The sequence below is a fragment of the Nyctereutes procyonoides genome, unplaced genomic scaffold, assembly GCF_905146905.1.
Source record: "Nyctereutes procyonoides isolate TBG_1078 unplaced genomic scaffold, NYPRO_anot_genome, whole genome shotgun sequence".
Classification (NCBI taxonomy): domain Eukaryota; kingdom Metazoa; phylum Chordata; class Mammalia; order Carnivora; family Canidae; genus Nyctereutes; species Nyctereutes procyonoides.
Genome location: NW_026575020.1, coordinates 15,285,467 through 15,304,660, shown reverse-complemented (window position 1 = coordinate 15,304,660; position 19,194 = coordinate 15,285,467). Strand labels below are relative to the sequence as shown.

Below are 19,194 nucleotides of genomic sequence, written 5' to 3'. Positions count from 1 at the left end.
TATATTTAATGCTCTGCTTTGTGTGAAATGTTTACTATTTTTAACATTTGGCATATTTGCATTTTCATGTAACCTCAATTTTATTCTATTTTTTTTTAAAGTAGGCTCCACACCCAACGTGGGGCTTGAACTCATGACCCTGAGATCAAGAGTCACATGCTCTACCAACTGAGCAAGCCAGGCGCCCCTCATGTAACCTTGATTTTAATTTGGATTTTTACATTCTCCCTAATGTAGTAGATTCTCAAACTTTGATGTGCATCATAATTATCTAAGGTTTTTATTGAAAACAAGACTCCTAGAACCCAAAGAAATTTTCATTCAATGGGTGTGAGCAGGAGCACAAGACCTGCATCTTTAAAACATTCCAGATGATTCTGAAGTAGGTAATTCATGTCCAACACTATAAGAAACACTGCTCCAATGGTTTCATTTATGATATGGATACTGTGCTTTAATTCATTAAATATTGGTTCAGTCCCTTATATGTACAAAGCTTAGTGCTATGGATCAAACATGAATTTTGCTTTAAGGAAGGTATATATAGTTTAACAAAGGAGATAAGACATGCATATAAATGACATATAAAAGGAAGGAATTATTGAATGTCTTCTAAAAAGATACAGATAAAAAACTGGAGAATTCAGGGAAGGGAATAATTACTCCCACCTGACCTCTGGGAAATCCTAGTTGGAGATAACATTGAATTTGAAATCGGTGTTGAAGGCTAGCTATGTCTTTAGATTGTAAAGACAAAAATTGATAATTCTCTCACTGAATGATAATCATGTCTAATAATAAACATCATTCCTTCTGAATCAGAAAAACCATTCCCTACTTCCTAAATTTTATATTTCTAATCTGGGTTATGGCCTTGTGTTGTCCTGTATATCCATCCAGCAGCTTGATGTGTTTCTATCTCTCTAAACATGTCTCTGATAGGATCTGTTTGAGTACTTTTAGTAGTTATTTATCCTCTGAACGATTAAGTTTACACAGTAGATACTGATACAGAGAAACATACTTATCCTTTCATAAATCTTTAGGAAGAAAATAGAGTTTAAGCATGGTTGAAATGAGAACACTTTAGGCAGTCTTCAGTTCTAAAATCTCCACACAGGTTGGCATCAGGTAGCATGACGAGAGGATATGATCATCAACAAAAACAAAAACAAAAACAAAAACGAAAAGAAAGAAAGAAAGAAAGAAAGAGAGAGAGAGAGAGATTTTACAATTTAGAAGCCATTGTTCTAAAAGCCAAATAAAACAAATTACAGGGCAGAAGAAAGAGCATAAGGCTCTTCTGTTACCTGATTATGGGACATTTCTTTAACATTAGTGGCATTTCTATGACTTGTAGTTTTAATAATTCCAGTATCTTCCCAAAGATGCAGTGAATAGAGTCTACAGCGCCCAATATTGACTGAATAAATGAATGAGTGAATGACTTTTGGGTTATTTCTCTGCTCTTTCTTCAAGTTTACCTTTCTCTATTCACAGAAATAAGAGTCAGCCAGACAAGTCCCAAATGGGCTATGCTTTCTCATCTCCATGTCTTTGTACATGGTAATCTCTCTGTTGGAATGCTTTTCAGCTCCCTCCTCCTCCTGGCTAATTCCTATTTAGTCTTCTAAATTCTAAAAATGTGAACATCCCCTTCCACAATCTAATGTCCTATATTAGCACACGTGCCTCAGTGTCCCCATAAAATCCTCTGCATCATTGTGCCTTAACTCTTATCAGTATACAGAAGCAGCAAGATAACAAGCTTTGGAGTCAAACACACCTGACCTCGAATTCTTTTTTTTTTTAATTTTAATTTATTTATGATAGTCACACACACAGAGAGAGAGAGGCAGAGACACAGGCAGAGGGAGAAGCAGGCTCCATGCACCGGGAGCCCGACGTGGGATTCGATCCCAGGTCTCCAGGATCGCACCCTGGGCCAAAGGCAGGCGCCAAACCACTGCACCACCCAGGGATACTCCTGACCTCGAATTCTGATTCTACCACTTACTATGTGACGTTGGAGGAGTTATCTAAACATTAATTTCTTGTTTTAAAAATAGAAAATAGCATATAATGTGCTATTATATCACCTCATACATACAGAATTAACAATTTTTATGATACTTACATTGTATTGTACTTGCTGGTTAACTTGTCTGACTTTCCTCTAAACCACACACTTCTTGCGGAAAGGAACATATATTTTATTTCTGTATAAGCAGCATTTAGCACAGTGCTTGGCATATGGTAGGTACTTAATGTTTTTGATGACTAAATAAATATTACTCTCATTTTAAAAAGTAAAATTAATTTGCCACTTGAAATCCCTTCTGTAATGAGGTGGAAAACAAGTGAATAAGAAAATAAACTCCATTAATATCAGTTTCAAAAAAGGATACTGTCTTTAATTCTAATCATATTGTTTTTAAGATTTACTGTTACTTATTTATATCATAAACTACCAAGTGATTCAATATCTTGCTTGAATATTGCTGGTCATATATGCCTCAGGAACTAAATACCTATACCTTTTTGGCATATATTAACCACAAAATTACCAAGCCACACGTAAGGCTATCTTCATTCAGATAGTCACTTAAGTTATAGTCAAATAAATAGCTTTTTAAAGCCAAGGAAATTCTTAACATATAGCAAAGCTTAATTAAAATCTCCCTTAGGGAAATGAAAAGAAACTCAGTTTCATGGTTTGGTAATTTTAACCTATGTAAGGATATAAAAATATACTAATTAGTTAATGTAATATTAACTGGAGTTAAAAGATGGACTTTTCCATCTAATGTTTAATTAGTTGGTTTTATTAAGAGTATTTATGAGGCCTCCTTCTGAGAAAATTCTTTTTTGATCTCCAATATATTTTAGCTTCAATACATTTTTACAGAACTATACTAGAAGCTGATATCACTTGTCCTACTTCCTTCTCCTTTCCTTGATGGTCAAGGATAATTTTACTTTAGTATTATATGAATATAAGCTGATATTTTAATATATAACATGGTGTTCTGATTCTGAAGGACGAGCTTTACTTTGAGCCATTTTTAAACGCATTATGCAAAAGAATAATGATTACAATGATAATGATTCTAAAACCATGTTACAGCATATGGATCCATGGAACTGTAATCCATGACACTTCTAGAATACAAGTGATCATTGCTGTTAGTTTATAATCCACTACTTATTAATGATTATTATATAGTTCACTGGCTGCCACAAGATCATGTACTGAATAAGACATTAATACCGTCTTCAAACTGACCAAAAGCATTTCTTCTTAATGAAAAAAAACCTTTTTTTTAAAGATTTCTTTCCAAAAGAAATACTACATTGAGTGGATGACTCCTACATTAGGCATCAAAACTGTATAGAAAATAGGTGCCTTTAGCTACTTCAATAATTAATATTGAAATTAAAAGATCTGAAAAGATTGCAGGATTAGTCAAGGACAAAATGGAAAAAAATAACTCTAGGCTTCTTAGTGAGTGAATAGTGATATGTCTGTTTGCCATTATTATACTATACACTAAGCTATATTTTTAATAAGCACCACTAATTGTTAGTCTTTTCTTTCATTAGAAGCAAGAGTTCAGGAAAATATTAAATGCAAAGATTTAGACAGCCCTCTATTTATAGGTAAAATCTTAGCAAGATGAACTTTTCAGGTATAATAAATAAAAATCTAACTACCCCCTCTCCCTCGAAAGGGAGGTTATAGTTAGCCAGGAAAGTAGATGTCCTGTGAAGGATAAACAGCACCTGCAACACAGACAGGCAAGAAATAACATGATATCTTTAGAGAAATGCAGTGAATTCACTTATGCTAGAAAACCCAGTGAGGCTAGAGGGAAGAGACGGGATGCCACTATAGTAATCAAGGCAAGAAGTGATAAGAGCCTGAACTAAGATGTGCCTAGGTGGCTCAATCACTTAAGCATTGGACTCTTGATTTCAGCTCAGGTCATGATCTTGAGGTTGTGAGATCAAGTCCACTTCAGGCTCTGCACTGAGCATGAGGCCTGCTTAAAATCCTCTCTTCACCCATCCTCCTCTCCATATCCCTAGGCTCTTGCTCTCTCTTTAAAAAAGGGGAAGAAAAGAAAAAAGAAAAAAAGAAAAGCCTGAACTAAGCAACAGCAGTGGTCAAAATTCAAGCAACTGAATTGTGTATCTTCATTAAAATTCTTCCCTATAGAATGTGCATGAAAATCATAAAATGAACTTCAAAGCTTTAACCTCTCATGTCAGTCTGATTCATGTCCTAGTGATAATCCTAATGGTGGAACAGAACCTAATATCAAATAAAACTGTTTGGACAAGCTCTCAATAAAATGTAGTAGCAACAAAATAAACAGGAGCAGCTTATAACTGCTACTAGTTTCACAATTATTTCAAGTGCAGGCAATGGTGATTCTCTGCAGTTTTACATTATTAGATAAGTCTTATAGAAAGATATTTAGATTTATCAACCCAAGATTAGAAAATATCCTGATAAAGAGCATTTAAATGCAAATTCACATTTATCTGTTTCAAAACACTGAAAATTGTTTCTAAATGCACAGTTAACTTTCCATGACCTTGAGAAGTTGGAAGATATTTTTATTCTTCTAATTGTATATATGAAGATTGTGAATATGACAAATGCAAGTAATAGATAAGACTATATTTATAAACTACCTTAAACAAAGGCTCTATGAACTGATATTCACAATTGCCAGAAATCAAATCTAAAACCTTCAGAAGTCATTTCTATTGCAAAATCAGTGATAGCCTGATTGAACTGTCCCTCCCATATTTATGTAATAACTTGCTAGGTTCAATAAGAATATGTTCACATGATTCTTGTCCTCTAGAAATTTGGCCTAAGAAATAATTTTATGTATTACATACTTCAAATACAATTTTATAAAAACTATACACACACACACACACACACACACACACATACTTCAAATCCATACCAGACAAGAACTATAATATTTCTCTGGGAATTTTATACATCATTATGGCATCAAGTCACCAGGAAAAAAATGTTTGATATTTTCTAACCAGCAGATTGGTCTTTCTTTTTCTTTGATGACTTAAATGAAGATAAGAAGTAATGGGCCGGATCCTTGGGTGGCGCAGCGGTTTGGCGCCTGCCTTTGGCTCAGGGAGTGATCCTGGAGACCCGGGATCAAATCCCACATCGGGCTCCCGGTGCATGGAGCCTGCTTCTCCCTCTGCCTATGTCTCTGCCTCTCTCTCTCTCTCTCTCTCTCTCTCTGTGTGACTATCATAAATAAATTTTTAAAAAAATTAAATTTATAAAAAAAAAAAAAAGAAGTAATGGGCCTGGTCTTCCTCAGACCTATATACCAGAAGGTTAAGTCTTCAGTGAAGATATACACAAGGAATTAAGAATACTATCAATCTTTTAACTGGCTCATTACTCTCTATACAGTATTCTTCTTCAAACTTGTCATTGTTTAAAATATTCTCAAATAACTGATGTGAAAACTCCTTTAAATCCCTGAATTTTTTTTAAAGATTTTATTTATCTGAGAGATAGAGAGAGAGAGAGAAAGAACCTGAATGGGTGAGGGCCAGAGGGAAAAGCAGATGCCCTGCTGAGCAGGGAGCCCAATGTGGGGCTAGATCCCAGGATTCCAGGATTATGACCTGAACCCAAGGCAGACACTTAACCAATTTAGCCACCCAGGTACCCCTAGTCCCTGAAAACACTCATTTACAAAGTTGTGGAATGTTAATGAGAACTGTAAATATATTTCTGCAGCTAGTTGAAAATGTTAACAAATATACCAAAAATAACAAATTACGAAGCCAAACTCTTCTGTAATTCAAAGGAGAGAAAAAGAAAATAATAGCAAAGAGAAAGAAGGGAATGAGAATAGGCCTATACAAATCTGGAAAGGAAATGATCTGGTAGATTAGGCAGAGAAAATGTTGACCATTCATTTATTTATTCAACAAATAACTGCCTACCATGGGCCAAGACTTGCACTAGATGCTGAATACACAAAGAGCAATAAAACATTCTTTATCTGTTGCCCTCAGTCTGGAGAAGACACATTAAATAACTAATGCATGCATACATATGGGATTAAATTGTGGTAGTAAACGGATATGAAGAAAAAGTAAAGGATGTTATGAAAACCAAAAGTAAGACTTAATTTAGACCACAGGTAAGGAAACAGCTCTATGAGGAAGAGATACTTTAAACCTACTGGTTGAGTTGGATAGTTAGGAGAGAAGGAGAAAAGTTTCCTGGGCAAAAAACCAAAAGTACAAAGGTCCTTAGGACAGAGTATGGCAGATTCTGGAACTAAATGAAGACCGCTGTGATTGAAACATAATAACTGAGTACAAGCAGATGTGAGTCAAGATGAGGCCAGACAATTGCTGTATGGAAAACTATCAGAGGGAGGAGGGAAATGAGGAAGGAGAAATAGCAGTTTAGAGTAATGCTCCAGCCAGCTAAGGAAGAGCTGATGAAAACTTAACCAGGCCTGTCCAAATGGAGACAAAAAGAAATTGGTCGAGTATTTTGCTTTCATTTAGAAGATTTAAAAGGCCATTAAATGAAATAATTAAAATGCAGTCCCCCAAAGATGCCCAAGATGTCCCACTCTGTTAAAATCTGTGGATACTAATGAAATATCACTGCTGTGATTGTGTTATACGACAAGTTGATCTTAAAATAGGGAGACTGGGATGCCTGGGTGGATCAGCGGTTGAGTGTGGTCGACTCAGGGTGTGATCCCTGAGTCCTGGGATCAAGTCCCACATCAGGCTCCTTGTGGGGAGCCTGTTTCCTCCCTCTGCCTATGTCTCTGCCTCTCTCTCTGTCTCTCACGAATAAATAAATAAAATCTTATTTTTAAAAAAAATAGGGAGATTATCTCAGTGGACCTGATCCTAAAAAGCAGAGAATTTTCTCTGGCTGGCAGCAAGAGAAGCCAGGGAAGTTTGAAGCATAAGAAGGACTTGATATGCCATTAGTGGTTTGAAGATGAAGAGGGCCATGTGTGAAGGAATATGGATGGCTTCTAAGAATAATAATCAGCCCTGACAGCTGATTATGTAATAATAGTAATAATAATCACCTGACACCCAGCAAGGACATAAGGACCTCAGATGTTTTATGAGGATCTAGATTCTGTTAACAACCTATACAGTCTTGGGAAGTGGAGTCTCCCCTGAGCCTCCAGATAATTGCAGTCTGGCCAACACTTTGGTCTTGACTTGAGACCTTAAGCAGAGAACCTAGCTGAATATTCCTTAAGCAGAGAACCTAGCTGAATATCTACAGAACTGTTAAGATAATAATAGGTGTTTTAAACCACTGAGTTTTGGTAACACATTACACAACAGAAAACTAATAGAAAACTATCACCCTGTATACTCTGTGACAATTTAACAATTTGATAATTTAAATCTAAACCAAATTATTCTCGTCATAGAAAGAAATGCAGGAAAAATAAGTTCAGCTTGTTATTCCTCCAAAGACTAAATAAATAAAGATGTGTTTGATGATTAGAGAACCCATTTAAATATGACTTTGAAATTCAATGTCAGATACATGTAATAGAATTAGTTTTTGTTTTTTAAAGATTTTATTTATTTATTCATGAGAGACACATAGAGAGAGAGGCAGGGACATAGGCAGAGGGAGAAGCAGGCTCCAGGCAGGGAGCCTGAAGTGAGACTTGATCCCCGGACCTTGGGATCACGCCCTGAGCCAAAGGCAGATGCTCAACCACTGAGCCACCTAGGTGTCCCAAGAATTAGTTTTTGTTATTAAATCCAAACGTGCACCATTCAATATAGTGGCCATGAGACTCATGTGGTACTAAGTATTTGAAGTCTGATATTCCATAGTGAGATGTACTATAAGTATAAAAGATACATAAGATTTTGAAAACTTGGTATAAAAAATTAAAATAACTCAATAATATTTTAATATTGATACATGTTTAAATGGTAATATATTTCAATATATAATATTTGGATATATCTGGTTAAATAAATTACTCAAACTAAATTCACCTATCTCTTCAATTTTTAACATGTGTTTAACAGAGAATTTTCAACTATATATGTGGTTCAGTTATTACTGGAAAGCATTGGTCTAGACTTTTAGGCAGGTGTTCTCTTCCAAAATGCCCTATATCAAGATCCCAATCAACTATAAGTAGTATCTTTCTATCAGACTTCAGTGACATTAATGGCACACAGATGACTAGTATGGCTGTTCAAAGAGCAAAAATACGGACAAACCAAACGTCTCATACAAAGCAGTTGGACAAAGTAATTTGGCAATATCTAACAAAGTAAAAGTGTATGTAATTTCAATCTGACAATTCCTCTTTTAGGTATGTACACAAGAATTCTATGAATATGCACAAGGAGACATATCCAAATTATAGAATTATTTGTAGGGCAGACAATGCCAGCTTCTCCACCAAAGTTTTGTGTTCTTTTTTCCATAAGTATAGAGTTGTTCTCGGTCCTGTTTGCTGTGAAATGTGGACCTGAGATGGTGCCAACGTGAGTTACATTCTAGTGAATGGAAAGTGAAAAGAATTATATTTGCCCCTTCTCAAGACTGGCTCCTAAAAAACTCCAATACCATTCTCCACTCTTTTGCCGGATGGATGTTGATGCCTAAAGCAACCTTGGAAACCACAGGTTGAAGGTGACATACCCTCTATTAGCCCGGGTCCCTTAATCACTGTAGAATGCAGTCCTTTCTTCTCCACTGAAAGTTACTCTGTGAGCAAGAAATTAACACCGTGTGAAGCTTTGAGATTTCAGGATTTACCCATTTGAGCAGCCAGCATTAAACTAATAAAGTATATAATACACAAATATTAGAAATAACCCACGTCTGTCAATAGATTGGATAAATAAGTCATAGTACAATCGGACAATGGAATGCTACATAGTACCTAAAATGAAAAAAAAAAAGAAAAAAAAACTAGATCTCTGTATCAACATGAAAATTTTCAAGATAGCTAGTTACAAAACCAAAAACAAGTTAAAAAGCCCACCATATATTCAGATATACAAATGCATGGAGCAAAAATACAAAAATACAGAACAGAGGATACATTCCAAGAATTCCCAGATGGGGAAAAAAAGGGAATGGGTTCAGAGAAAAGAGCGAAAACAAAGTTTTCAATTCCATACAAAATTTTTTATTTCCTTAAAATATTCCTAATAACCATAATTTGTTGAAACTAGATAATGAAATAAATAAAATTTTAAAAATTAAAAAAAGAAACTGGATAATGAGTATATGGATATTTTGCTTTATTATTCTATTTTGCAAATGTTTAAATTATTTCATAATACCAAAAATCTTTTTTTTTTAAGATTTTTATTTATTTATTCATGAGACACACACACACACAGAGAGAGAGAGAGACAAAGACACAGGCAGAGGGAGAAGCAGGCTCCATGCAGGGAGCCCGACATGTGACTCGATCCCAAGTCTCCAGGATCACACCCTGGGCTGAAGGCGGCACTGAGCCACCCGGGCTGTCCCCAAAAATCTTTTTTATGTATACATCTGCTTAGAGGGTAAATTAACTTGTTAGAGGACATTTTAAAATTATGTATCAAAAGCCTTAAATACTTAAATATCTTTTAACATAGTCCCAACACCAGAAATACACACTCTAAGGAAAATAAAGGTTTGCTCAAATTATCAACATCACACTATTCTTAGAGTAACCAAAAACTGGTAACACCTAGAATGTCCAACAGAATTGTGATTAAATTACTGAGTATTCATTTTTAAATTACATAGGATATAATGGGAGGTAGGGTGAGATGTCTGGAGGTAAGGATGAAACAAGATGGCCACATACTGATCATTGCTAAGGCTGGATGATAAGTGGGCTATTTTATTTTTTTTATATACTTTAACTTTTCTGTAATAGGGTGCCTGGGTGGTTCAGTCAGTTAAGCATCTCTGCCTTCAGCTCAGGTTATGATCCCAAAGTAGTGGGATCAAGCCTACTTCTCCCTCTCCCTCTGCCTACAGCTCCCCCCACCCGCCTTGTGCACTCTCTGTGTCAAATAAATAAAATCTTTTTAAAAAGTTTTCTCTATAATAAAAAGTTTTAACATAGTAAAATTCACTAAGTTTAAAAAAAATTTTGCTAACTTTTTAAAAGCAGTTTAAAATACTAAGAACTATATTTATATATGTATTTATTTTTAGAACCATCTTTTTTAAAATCTCAGCTCATTCACTGGATCAGCAAATACTCTTTGTGTCATATATGGTACCTCTCATTATCAACTTAGGAATATGATGGCAAACATGTAGCTAATAATCTAACCCAACTGCCTCCAAACACTTGCTCAGGCACCCTACCAAAATATTTGGAGCACCAGGCATGCATATACACACACACATACATGTATGTATGTATATGCACACAGATAAATTACATACGTACACACTCATGCATACATATCTGCACATTTGCACACACTCAACTCTCAGAAGTAATCTTTCTTTTTTTTCTTTTTTCTTTTTTTAAAAATAAGCTCCATGTCCAACATAGGACTTGAACTCATGACCCTGAGATTAAGAGTCCCATGCTCTACTGACTGAGCCAGCCAGGCACCCCTCATCAGTAATATTTTGGTATTTCTTTGAGTAATCTGCATTTCACTATTTCACATAGTCTACTTAATAAACCCATTTTTGTTGATTTCTAATCAGATAGAATTGTATTATCTTTTTTAAAAAGTCTAATGTAGGGGCAGCCCGGTGGCTCAGCGGTTTAGCGCCGCCTTCAGCCTGGGGTGTGATCCTGGGGACCCGGGATCGAGTCCCCTGTGGGGCTCCCTGCATGGAGCCTGCTTCTCCCTCTGCCTGTGTCTCTGCCTCTCTCTCTCTGTCCCTCATGAATAAATAAATAAATTTTTTTTAAGTCTAATGTAGAGGTTGGGAAAAAACAAAAAATAAAAAATAAAAAAATTTAATGTAACTAAGTATGGGACAAACATAGGCTCTCAAGTGTTGCTGTTTCTTATGCTTATAAGTATTATAGTCAACCCAAGATTTCTTTGCAAGAATTTTTAAAGCCAAATACCCATTTTATTAAAACCAGGTAATATAATCAATAAGTCCATATAATCAGTGCAGGTAAACTGCAATACATCATAATGTTCTGAAAATTGGAGGGAGGGCACACTGTTGACTCTTCTAACCTGTGAAACTTATATTTCATCAGTATACCTCATTTACCATGCTTGACATGAAATCAGTTGTCACACAGAACTGCCAACCTCAATCAATACAACATACACTAATAACACTTAATTTCATAATCTGTATACAATTTCATATTATGTATATTTTGTATGCAAATAGATTTTAATATTTTATTCTTTCTCTCCAATGGATTATTTTGGGTATACATTTTGAAGACCACTGCTCTATAAAAGACATGCTACAAAAAGAATAATCACTGGGTATTCTAGAGAGGCAAATGGAAGAAAGATTTAACTCATGACTGCGGGTATGGTGAACAAAGTGTTGTTAAATGAAGACCTAAAGAATGGGTAAGGGACTAGATCAAGCACACTAGGGTAAGGGAGAATGGTACTCTAAGCAGAAGGAATACTGTTGTCATATGCAAAGATGCAGAGGTAAAACCAAACAGCACAAACTAGTATATTAGCAATCTAAAATAGCTAAAGTGTAGTTTCTAGAGCTATAGAGGTAGAATGAAATAGGTGCTCAGTAAAAAAAAAGAAAGAAAGAAAGAAAAGAAAAGAAGAAAAGAAAAGAAAAGAAAAGAAAAAAAAGAAAAGAAAGAAAAGAAAAGAAAAGAAAAGAAAAGAAAAGAAAAGAAAAGAAAAGAAAAGAAAAGAAAAGAAAAGAAAAGAAATAGGTACTCAGTGATTCAGAGATGATGGATGGGATAAGATTATAAAGCCTTCTTTGGATTTTATCTGAAGGGCAATGGAGAGTAAGAAATGAAGGTATATAGTAAAGAATTTGGCCTTGCTCAAAGAAAGGTCTGGTCTTTGTTCTTGGCTTCTGGGAGGTAACCTCTAAACCCTGGAATTTCTGGAGTAATAGGTATGTCATTGTTATTTATAGTGAGCCCCTTGGACCACATGGTATCAGCCTGACCTCCAGTTCAGTCAATCAATCAATAAGTCTCAATAAAAACTCTGGACACTGAAGCTCAGGTGAGTTTCTTGGGCTGGAATACTCTATGTGTATTACCACACATCAATCCTGGGGAGGGGAGTATCATCTTCAATGCTGAAGACAATGAAAGCACATTTGAACTCCCTAAATTGTGCCCATGCAGGTCTTCTTTTGGCTGTTTCAAATTTGTATCTTTTCCCTATAATGAACATTATCCATTAGTAGAATAGTCTTCAGGGATTTCTGTGAGTCTTTCTAGAGAATTATCAAATCTGAGGGTGGTTTTGAGATACCCCTAAACTTACAGTTGATGTCAGAAGTGAGGGTGGTCTTGTGTGGACTCTTCCCTCTTTGTAGTTGGACCCTAACTCCTTGCAGCTGGGATCAGAAGTCTTGGACAGACTTGGTAGTCTGCAGGACTGTGCCTTTAGCCTCGCAGTTTGGCTAACTCTGGGAAAAGAGTAAAAATGTTTAAGCAGTAGGTGACAATTAGACAATCCACATAATCTAGATTCTGGAGGAATCACTTTGGCTATACTGGGAAGAATATATTGGAGAAGAGTAAGACTGGCAAAAGATGACAATGACAGCGGGAATTGAGAGAGAGATATCTATGAGATAATTACAAGGCAAAATTGATAGAACATGAGGGGTGAGACAAAGAGAAATCAGGAATGGATCCACCAGAAAAAGAATCAGGTTTTAGTTTTATTTTGGGGGAGACAGAGGATTGAATTAGGTACTGAACAGTTTGAGAAGCCTTTTAGATATTTAGGTAGAACTGTTCCACTAGCAGTCAAACCTGAGACAGAGACAGCAGTGGGAACCATTAGCATAATAACAAATAACGGGGGATCCCTGGGTGGCGCAGCGGTTTAGTGCCTGCCTTTGGCCCAGGGCGCGATCCTGGAGACCCTGGATCAAATCCCACGTCGGGCTCCTGGTGCATGGAGCCTGCTTCTCCCTCTGCCTATGTCTCTGCCTCTCTCTTTCTCTCTCTCTCTATGTGTGACTATCATAAATAAATAAAAATTAAAAAAAATAATAATAACAACAAATAACCAAACTCATAGGAGAAATTGATATTGACTACAAACAAATAAGTCACCAGAGTTGAAAAGGCTAAGGACCAAACAACAATATTTTTTTAAAATATTTTCTTTATTTATTCATGAGAGAGACACAGAGAGAGAGAGAGGCACAGACACAGGCAGAGGGAGAAGCAGGCTCCACGCAAGGAGCCCGATGTGGGACTCGATCCTGGGTTTCCAGGATCACACCCTGGGCCGAAGGCAGGCGCCAAACCGCTGAGCCACCTGGGCTGCCCCAAACAACTATATTAAAGTATAGTCAGAACTCACAGAAAAGCAGCAGCCTGAGAGACAGGAATAAAACGTGAAAACTATGGTTAACAATGAATGCTTGAAATTTTTCTTTTTGCTCATGAAAACTTTCTCCACTTCTTATAGTGAACACTACTTCTTAACAAGAAAAAAGGTGTAGTTTTATATAAAACTTGCATCCATTTATTTTTCTATTTATATATGTAAAAATGAGATAAAGTTGTAATTCTTTTCTGGCCTATCTCAAATTTATGATTCACGTAATTCAATATAACTGAATTATTAGTGTCTAAAACTAAAGATTTTCTTTTCCAGGATATTTTAAAAGTGCCTCCCACCCCTCATTACTATCTGGAACTATTTAACTTCACCAGGCTGCTGGAATATCTGGCTCCCCATCAAGAAGTCCAACCAAGGGACTCCTGGGGTGGCTCAGCGGTTGGGTGCCTGCCTTCGGCTCAGGCTGTAATCCCAGGATCCAAGATCAAGTCCCGCATCAGGCTCCCTGAGAGGAGCCTCTTTCTCCCTCTGCCTGTCTCTGCCTCTCTCTCAGTCTGTCTCTCATGAATAAATAAATCTTATAAAAAAAAAAAAAGAAGTCCAACCAAGACTAAATGAATAACTGAGAAAACAATTACTCTAAAAGTGTAATGACATAGAGCTCTAGTAAAGACTAGTAAAGAAAAAGTATGTGTTTCTTCTGGATTAAAACAAGTAGATTTATTCCCAATATAGTGTAGACAAAATACGCAGTATTGACCCATGTAACCTATGCCATGTAGCCTAAAAGTCACATCTGCTATAAGATCAGTTAGAAGCTTTTACTTGCAAATTATTTCAAAGCCATAAAATATCTCATTTCCACCTTTTCAAAGACATTCTCTTATTAACCTCAGAAATCCTAATACTATGTCACTAGAAAATATTTAATCTCTTGGGGGACATTTAAGCGTAAAGTATAACAGATACTTTTATACTAGAAGCTAAAGGTTCTAAACCATTGGACTTTTTAATTGACAACAGACCAGTAAAAACAGTTCTAAAATATTGTATGCGTTTATTATTGATTCTTAGGGTTTGATAAACTGAAAAAAAAATTTTAATGATCCTTAAGAAGGTACTTATAACCCATAACTGAAGTCCTTCTCAACTAATGAGATTTTTGCTATTTTCAAATTGTTGTTCTTATTCTTTCAAAATGTTACATGTTGCTTTTATCTGGTAGAGAAATATCTAAGTATTCCCCACTTTGAAGGCAAGAATTTTATCCCAATTATTACTCTGAAAAATTTTTAAGTTGCTAATTATAACTATATTTTGTCTACTGAAACCTTGATCCTTTACTTATTTAAGTAATTGCTTATCCCAAGTTAGTCTCAACTTTGAGTTTACCAAAATGAAGAATGTTAAATACATCTGCTGTTCCTATTCTAAAATTCTTGAGAAGCAACATATTGAGAAAAACATTCACTATGTTTTAATTTTCAGTGTATACATAAAACAATGAGAATATAAGCACCTTTATTTCTTTACTTCAGAGAATCTCAGTCTGTTTAGCAGCTAAATATTATATATTTCTAAAATCCTGACAGAAAACACATACTAGAGACTTATAAAACTGGTATTAAATGCAGTCTTATTTTCTTCTTATACTAATCCCAACTACCAAATTGGTGAATATATAGTTCAGGTAGCTCTATTTAAGAATTTCAGCAACATTTGACAAGCATGACAGAGCTTTTAAAGTATATTACAAATTCCCAAAATAATGATTGGTATTTGAGAAAATATTTTGGGAAAAAAAAATCACTTTCCCCAAACAAGCAATTTCAACATATATCTAATCAGAATTACTTCAAAATATTTCCTAAGAAATTTGAGGAACCACAATTTCAAATATATAGGGGTTTGCAGTTCAGAGATTATTTTGAGAAATGTCAGAATTATTTGTATAAAAATTGTCATTTCTAAATTTAGAACCATTTTTCTCATCTGTAAAATAAAGTGCTTAGACAGAAAACTGATCTACCTCTACAGTGTCTTCCAATATGGACTGTGACTGATATGATTTTCTTTTATAAATAAAAAATAATTGTTAATTTAAAAGTATATCTTTTACACAGTGAGGGGCTTTTTTTGCTTTTCTTAATCTGTAAAGGATCTTGAAGATACTTTATATAAACAAGCCAGCCATTTTATATCTGAATAAAAATAGGTTAATAGCTTTTTGCACAAAACACAGAAAAATGATGAAATCTCTGATTTATGGTGAAATAATATTTTCTAACTTTGCTAGTTTTACTTCAAATCCAAACTTCTGTTCTCAAATGGCCATTTTATCATTTGAATAATTTTTCTAATTTTATGCATACTGAAATTAATCTTGCTTTCTTTCCATATGGAAAAACGCATCTACTTACCATCTTATCATCTTCATATAGATTTCATTAAAAAAAAAAAACTGCTTAAATGGCAAATGTCCGTAGCTGTTCTAATCTAATGACTCTCTTTTTGAGGGACCTTCTCTAATGTTTAAATGTATTTCTTTAATACTGACACTGCATTTGTAAAGGTAAGAACTGCCAAAATAGAATTAGTCTGAGGCTGAGATAAATTCCTCCACTTTGGTAAGTATTTCCATTTTATTTTAAGCAGGAAGTTTTAAGTGTCTTTATTTAGTGTTTAAAAATGACGTTTCATATGCCCTTTTCTCTGACAGTTTACAAACACCAGGAAGAAATAACTTGAAAATGTTAATACTGTTTATCCCTGGTGGTGGTATTACACTCCATTTTATTTTTTTTAATTTCCCAGAAAGCATTATTACTTTGGTAATCGGACAATATTTCAAAATTAAATTTTAAATAGCTTATAAAGTGTACAACATCAACACAATCCTCCTCTCCAGCAGTTAGGTCAAATGCCTTTCCCCTATTGATAAGCTTTAACAGGAAGAATGCTTTGATCAGGTGCCTGTTAGGTTGGATGAAGACCTGACACTTACTTTCTAGGCCCTTCTTTTAAGTTTTAGACTTTGAACTTAATTGCAGTGAGTCTTACAGCAGTAAACTTTTGGGGGGGGGGGTGCAGAGTAACATCTTTCAATGCAACTATTAGCAAAATGTCAGGAGACTCAGGTTTACCAATGTTTTGAGAGACTTGTCAGTATTCTCCTGTCATTTCAGAACAATTCCATTTAGAAAGAAAAGCAATTGTAAACCGTTTCTATTTCAAGCCCATAAAAACCCGAACTGGAATGAAAGGCAAAGCCTTGACCTTTCTATTTTAGACTTTCATCTGGTAGCTAAGCCATCTGCTTTCTCTCCCCTACCCCATCTACTTAATGGACTGAAAATACTGCACCTAATTGCAATTTTATCAAACCAGCCTGACTTTTCCACTTTAACGAATTAGGACTGTCTTTCACCTGAAGACTCGCTGGTAAAAAATGTGCTTATTACCCTTCCTTCTCAATTCCTTCCGACCTCCCTCAATTATGAGTTACCAAAAGTCTTTAAGATACTCGGCTTCCGTGGATTAAGCCATCCATGGATAAGCCTGAAGGAAAATCTACTCCTGTGTCTCCTCCTGTGGCTATTAGGCCGGTATTACCATCACTGTGGTTGCGGTTACGCAGGAGGCACCTCGCAGCTCAGCCTAGAAAGGAGCCGCGTCTCTCCGCCGCTAGACAACAGGGGACTCAGGCTGGGAAAGGACAGACCCGGGTGGGAGGAAAACCTCCAAGAGGAAGAAAGGAGCTGGCAAGAAGAGCGAGCTCGTAAGACTGGAAGAAAGGACCTTCCGAAGCACGAAGGGAAAAGGGTATTTGTCAAGTGAGGCAAGAAGTGGGTGACGGAGGTGCAGCGGCAAGAAGGGGCCGGGCCGGGCCGGGCGGGGAGGGCGCCGGGGGCGGCTCCCCGGTCAGGCGGGAGGCGCGGGGGCCGAGGCGGGCGTGGGCTGCTCGCAGCGACCGCCGGAGTCGGAGCAGCTGGGGCGCTTCCAAAGGCGCGAGGCGCGGGTGAGGGGGTGAAGAGAGGGAAAGAGAGCAGTTGAGGGGCCGAGAGAGCCGCGTCGACGCCGGCGCGGCGGGGACAGCGGGCCCACCCCCAGCCAAGCCCCGCTACTTAACTATTTGTAGAGCTGCTGCAGGCACAGGTCCAGGCTCTCGCCCTCCACCTCCTCACGGGTGATGCGCTCCGACAGCGGCCGCGGGAGCGGGGGCAGCGGCGGCAGCTGGGGCTGCGGCGGCGCCGGCGGCACGGCCGACTGACCCCGGGCTGCTGCCGCCGCCGCCTCCTCCTCCTCGCCCTCCGCCGCCGCCGCCGCCGCCTCTTCCTCCACCGCCTCCTCTTCGGGCTCGGGGTCTTGTTCGTGCTCTTGCTCCCCCTCCTCTGTCGCGGCTACGGTGGCCGCCTCCTCCCCGGAGTCCTCGACCGAAGCCTCGGCCGCCTCAGCCGCGACCAGTTCGGGCTCGGGCTCCGACTCGGGTTCGGGTTCCGGCTCGGGCTCGCCGCCACCGCACGGTCCGCGAAACTCGCCCAGAAATAGCTCCAGAAAGCGCCGGTAAGTTTTCTCCTCAGGGCTGCAGCCGGCCATCGTTGCTCATGCCCCAGGGCCGACCGGGATGTGGGGGGGGGGGGAGTCCAGGAAGGGGAGGGGGCTGCTCTCGAGCCTCGAGCTCCCGCAAAGGCTGTTAACGGCCGCACCGGCACGAGCGATCAGCACTAGGTTGCCTGGAGAGGGCTCCCGCAGGCGTGCGCGCCGCCGAGCGCGGACGTGCGCGGCCCGGGGGCGGGGGCGGAGCGCGCCGCCCCCCTCTCTGGTCTGGAGGGAAAGTTGGTGGCGGGCGCGCGCGCAGGGTCCAGCGGCGGCCCACCCTCCAGCCCTCCGCAGAGCTCAGCCCACGCTGCCTAGAGACTGTCGCCATGGCAACCGGCTCTAATTAAGAATTTCAGGGTCCCTCCCGTCGAGCCCGCGGAGTCGAAAGGACACTCGACTCGCCCGCTCTCCAACTCTGCATATCTTTTTTGCATGGATACCCTAGCCTCAAGTGGGTAAGAGTGAACTAAGACATCTCCAAGTCTAGCTGTTGGTTCTCATTTGGATTGGATTTACCTCAGTTTTCCTTATCTATCCCTGCCTTGCCTTTGCGTAGGTATCTGTTCAAAGATACCAGTGTCAACACCTTTTGTTGTTGATGACTCTAATAAGTAGTTTGGGGGAAAGGGGACATCAAACACCTGTCAAGTAGTAGGTTCCTTTGCATATATTCTCTCATTTGATTCAATGAAGAAAGTGCTGTTATCCTCATTTTTCTTTTTTTTTTTTAAGATTTTATTATTTATTCATGAGAGAGAGAGGCAGAGTCACAGGCAGAGGGAGAAGCAGGTTCCATGCAGGGAGCCCGACGCGGGACTCGATCCCGGGGCCCCAGGATCACGCCCTCGGCAGAAGGCAGACACTCAACCGCTGAGCCACCCAGGCATCCCTATCCTCATTTTTCAAAAATAGGAAACAAAATTAATATTAAGTACTTTACCTACTTCAAGGTTTGAAAGCTACTAGCTGTGTCATGGTAATTAGAACCCAGATTGTCAGCCTTCAAAGCATTCTAGAACCTTTTTCCTTTACTCTTTGTTGTTT

The 19,194-nt window shown here is 38.1% G+C and overlaps 1 protein-coding gene across 1 annotated transcript in view; it reads right to left on the bottom strand.

The window, feature by feature from the left end:
- PPM1E (protein phosphatase, Mg2+/Mn2+ dependent 1E) overlaps positions 1-18,147 on the bottom strand; it is a 207,737-nt gene extending 189,590 nt beyond the window's left edge. The window contains exon 1 of the mRNA XM_055317368.1: positions 17,681-18,147. Within this exon, the coding sequence (XP_055173343.1) occupies positions 17,681-18,147 (467 nt within the window). The remainder of the gene's footprint in view (positions 1-17,680) is intronic.
- Between the last annotated feature and the right edge of the window lie 1,047 nt (positions 18,148-19,194).